This window comes from Apaloderma vittatum, unplaced genomic scaffold, assembly GCF_000703405.1.
Source record: "Apaloderma vittatum isolate BGI_N311 unplaced genomic scaffold, ASM70340v1 scaffold14117, whole genome shotgun sequence".
Taxonomy (NCBI): Eukaryota; Metazoa; Chordata; class Aves; order Trogoniformes; family Trogonidae; genus Apaloderma; species Apaloderma vittatum.
Genome location: NW_009726827.1, coordinates 32899 through 37676, shown reverse-complemented (window position 1 = coordinate 37676; position 4778 = coordinate 32899). Strand labels below are relative to the sequence as shown.

At 42.8% G+C, this 4778-nt stretch overlaps 1 protein-coding gene across 1 annotated transcript in view; it reads left to right on the top strand.

Annotated features, from left to right (window-relative positions):
• Positions 1 to 3006, top strand: part of RIOK1 (RIO kinase 1) — a gene marked incomplete at its 5' end in the record, with an annotated part of 13589 nt that extends 10583 nt beyond the window's left edge. The window contains 4 exon segments of the mRNA XM_009873445.1: positions 1 to 13; positions 125 to 178; positions 1263 to 1403; positions 2896 to 3006. The exon segment at positions 1 to 13 is cut by the window's left edge and continues 14 nt beyond it. Of these exon segments, the coding sequence (XP_009871747.1) occupies positions 1 to 13; positions 125 to 178; positions 1263 to 1403; positions 2896 to 3006 (319 nt within the window).
• Between the last annotated feature and the right edge of the window lie 1772 nt (positions 3007 to 4778).

The window sequence follows — 4778 nt, the reverse complement described above, 5'->3', positions numbered from 1 at the left end:
TCAGCAGGATAATGTGAGTAGACATGCTGATGCATTTGAGCATTTTGAGGTAATAATTTTCTCTGAACACAAAGATTTAAGATTCATAGTTTGATGACGTAATTTTCTTTCTCACTACGTATAGATTCTCTATCAGACTGTGACGGGACTGAAGAAGGATTTGTCTGGTGTTCAGAAGGTGAGGGGGTCTTTCTGAATTCCTTCATTTTACTCATTTTCAGAAAAGCGCTTATAAGGAGTGCAGAGAGACCACGAAAGAAGTCTCTTGTCGGTAGAGTAACCGTGCATTTCCAGGATGGGTCTGGCATGACACACCACATGCGTTGCTTCCCTGCAACTGTGATTTGCTGGGTTGCCTAAGAATGAAATTAATAATCCTTGTTATGGCAGAGGTGGAGAGAAGGGAAGATGTTTTCCAATTATGGAAAACATTGACTTCAGTGAGAGTCATAGAATGGTTTGGGTTGAAAGGGACCTTAAAGATCATCTAGTTCCAGGGACCTCCCTGCCATTGTAGCATGACTACAAGTTTTAATAGGGTAGTTTTTCCAGGGTAGCTTTGCTGTGAGTATCGTATAAAAACCAACCCTGCAGGATGAGAAATAAGGTACTATGTCTTGCTGTATTAGAAGTACTTGACAGTGACACTTCTGTAAAGTACGTTGGATCAGAAGTTAGATGTGGATCAGTCTGTAGCAATATAATTCAAGGCAGAAGCTTTATGTGGATTCCCCCTCCTTCCTATGTAAAAGTTACCTTGCAGTGGCGTAGACTCAGTTTTAAAATGGAAATATAAATATGGATAGGAACAAGCTGCGGTGGAGTCTCCAGACTTGTTTAAGAATAAGTGAATTTTCCAATGTTGATGTTTGTGTTTGCAGTAAGGCTCACATACAGGACATCCAAGGTAGATTAGGCTATAATCCAAGTATAATTAAAAATTAGCTTCTCCATATGTTAGCAAATGGCTGTTTAACTTAGAGAAATCAGTTTGGGAGTGGCCATACAGCCGTGCTGTGAGCCCTGACCTAAAAGATTCCATGTTTTACATTCCAAATTCATGGGGTTTAGTTTGGATTAACCTACTTTTTGTTCTTTTTCTTGAGGCTCGGTGATAGCTGTAATAAAGGAGATAGCACAAGCTCACGCAAGGGTTTCTTCACAGCAGATTCTGTTTTGTTGTATATATACGTGTGTGTGTAGGTTGTTATTAGGCCTCCTTGTTTTGGTGTCGTATAATTCTCTCTTGATATATATTGTAGATTCCTGCTCTTCTTGAAAAGACAGCAGAGGAGTCAGAAACGGACTCGGATGATGACGGCAGCTCAGAGGACTCTGATTCAGGCTGTAAAGAATCTGTACATCCCAAAGATAAACCTGCTGAAGTTAGCATGGACAGAAAGGTCAGCTGGCCAGGAATTGTTAATTTTTCCTGCCTCTTCCTGTGTGACAGGAAAAAATCCAAACCAAGTTCTGAGTGGTTCTTGGTACTCCTTATCTGAAACAAGCTATGGGCTTTTCCGGTTGTAGAGAAAGTGAATTTCATTATGGTTCCTTTATTAATGGTGTTTTTAGCGTAGAGGAACATGTAATATAGCTCTTTGTAGCCTAGGCTACGCTAGAAGAGACTTCTGCAGGGAATTCTAAGGCTGTGCAAAGCAGAATTTAGTGAAGCCTGGACAGTTCTTCAGTGTCTCTGATGACTTTTCCAGGCTTTGGTGTTCAGGGTTGTGGTCCCTACTTAACCTTCTTTCGCCCAAGGAGCTGAGAGCACTCGATCTATAGAACTGGAGACTTGGTGACAGTGTTTTGTCCCACAGTGGCTTTTGCTGGAGTGACATTACTACAGGCTTGCTGACTGTGCTGTAGGCCAGAGATGTAACACAGTCATGCAGAGGGGTTATGGTTTGGTTGGAGTTATTTAAGGTTTCATTTTCCAAACTACGGAACAAGTATGCTGTGTTCTGGTGAGGCTCTTCTGCAGAGCATCACCCACAGGTGAGAGCCTTTTGGCAGCCTTTTAGGTGCTGTGCAAAAGAAGGATGAAACTTGCTGGGCTTAAGGGGTTGAATATTCAGGGATTTGCTTGTTAGTTTTTTCTCCCTAGACAAGGTAGGATAATACATTCAGTATCTGCCATTTAAAAATGCGGTGCTCTACTCGACCCTTTCTACCAAACTAGAGCTGCTGTCTTTCAGATGTGAAACAGGGAAGTCTTGGTCCCTTCTCATCCTTATGGAGAGGTTTTCTTTTAAACTTCTTTTTATTTGAGTAAGGTGAGGTTTTTGGTAACCCATGCATTCAGCTGTAGGTTGAACAACTCATTAGCAGCAATTACTTCCACCCCCCAGCCCATTATGCTGACTTTGTGTTTTCCAGTTGAGTGTGGTCTCTTCACTGTCTGGCACAAATTACAGCGTACTGCAGTAGCACAGCACCCTTTCTTGCCAATCCTGATGCTGATCAGCCTGCTCTGAGTAACCAGCAGTTGCTGGTTCAGTATTTTGGCATGACATGTAGAACCACACACACTATGGTAGCCCTGTGGGTAGCAGAAAACCTAAATCAGACGTCTCGTAATCTTAGGTATAAATAGCATGAGGTAAGAGTGCCTCTTGTTCCCTTTCTTCAAAGGTTGTGTGACACTCTAGTTTTAACTAGTTTGAATTTTGCCTTGTCATTACTAGTGTGCAGCTTTTAGCTCCACCCCCAACCTATACTTCCTTTTTTCTTTCCCCTCACTCTTCATATGGATTTTTTTTTTCTTTTTTATTTCTTCCTCTTCAGAACCTCATTTTTATGTGATGTGTGAATTAACTTGTTAATGAAACAACTGACCTACTCAAAATTTCTTGTGCCTTCTGGCTTATATGAATGCTGTTTGGTTCTTTACAGGAAAGGAAAAAGATGGTTAAAGAAGCCCAAAGAGAGAAGAGAAAAACCAAAATCCCAAAGCACGTGAAGAAGCGGAAAGAAAAGACTGCAAAAATGAAGAAAGGCAAATAAAATCAGCTTTGGCTTTGGGAAAGGGGTGATTTGCTGTGGGCTAGTCACTATCTTTTTTCTTTTTTTAAAAAAATTAAAATTTCATTATTTATATATATACAGCATTAACTGTGAGGGTGATTTTGTTAATTACATGGAGTAATTGTTTGAACAGAGTATATGCCAAGGGTTTCTCAATAGGAAAGTTTGTTAAAATCCTTTACCTCTGCAGGTTTAACCTGTTGTTAAAGTTGCGGTGATTTTTATTTTTTTTTTTTACCCCCCGGTGGCCTACTCCCCTGCCTCACACAGCATACAAGCTAGTTCGGTTTGTTCCAGAGCAGTGATTTGATTCATACAGATTGTTGAAGGAGGAGGAACAACGATTCAAAGGCCCGTGCCGCCTTCACAGTATGGAAGCAAACTGAACTAGGCGTCCTCTGCAGGCTGTCACCTGTGGATAACCCTGCAGGCATTGTGCTTTTGCTGCTTCTTTGTGCTTTTATTTTAAATTTTAATTATTTTTTTTCCCCTTGGATCACCAGATAGGGTCATTTTGCTCTTAAGTGTTACAAACCAGCTATTTGAAACTGGTCAAATGGGTATTTGCGTCAAGATTCATCACATGTTTGAATTCAAGGCTGCATAAAGGCTCATGACAGGACCACGCTGTGGTAGGGCTCGGCGTTACCAGGGTGTGTTGTGCTGAGACGCCCCACGGAGAAGCTGGCAGAGCTCTTCTCGTAAGTAACCAGCTTGGGCTGGGGCAAGGGTGCTGTGGCTGAAGTCTTACGCTGTCTTTTCCTGCTGCCTGCGGTTTCAGAACTCCCTGTGCCAGCACAGTGAAAGGTTCTGATTCCGGTAACTGTCTTGACATGTTCTCCCACATTAGGGGTGGAGTTGATGCCCTGGGGATTTATGGTTGCAGGACGTACATCCTCTGATGACAGAGGACAGCTTTTGTCCATCAGTGGGTATCCAGCAATGATGACTTGGCCAGGGGCAAGGTGAAGCTTTCTTCTCTCTTGCTCTTCATCTCCCACACCCAAAAGAGATGCCAATTGCATATGTGGTTGCCATTTCCAGTTTGACCTTTGCAACCACTTTGATGCCTTTGGCTAGAAATCTGGTAAGGGAGGAATTGGTCAATCCTCTGCCAGGGATTGGCAGCACTCTCATGTACAGTATCCCTGTAAGTGTTGCTGGAGCACGTTGGGAAGCAAGATGGTGTTTCCTTGGTAAGCGGAGATGTTTGTTGGGAGACTGAGATTAAATACTTGCATTTCAGAAAATAGCATTACATCAAGTGCAAGAAAAGGGACAGCCTCTAACTTGGTAGTGAAAGGAGGAGAAGCTACAAGAACTACACTCCGAGTGGAGGGAGTACCTTTGATGGCTGTTTGCCGTAACGCCGAGGGCTGAGATGCTGCTAGATGTATGGTCTCTTTATTTCTTCCTTTTTTTTTTTTTCCATCAGGGAGCTTGTGTAGTGATATAATAAGGCAGAGATGGTATCAGTAATGGTTGCCCTGAATCCTCTCTGGTTGTGTTCCTAGGTGCACTGCTGAAGGCGACTGAAACAGTAACAGCTTTGTGCCCTTTGCCCTTGAAATCCTCTGTTTCAGGGATTGTTCCTTTTTTTCTGGCAAGGCTGTGGTGTTTGCATTTGCGAGAGCAGTTGTGGTTGGTGCAGGTGTGTGCCCAGGAAGTGTGTGGAGAGACTAGGGGTTGTGTTCGAGCTGTTGCCTTCCTACAGCAACAGACTTTGGCGTTTTCGGTGAAGTGGGCTAAGC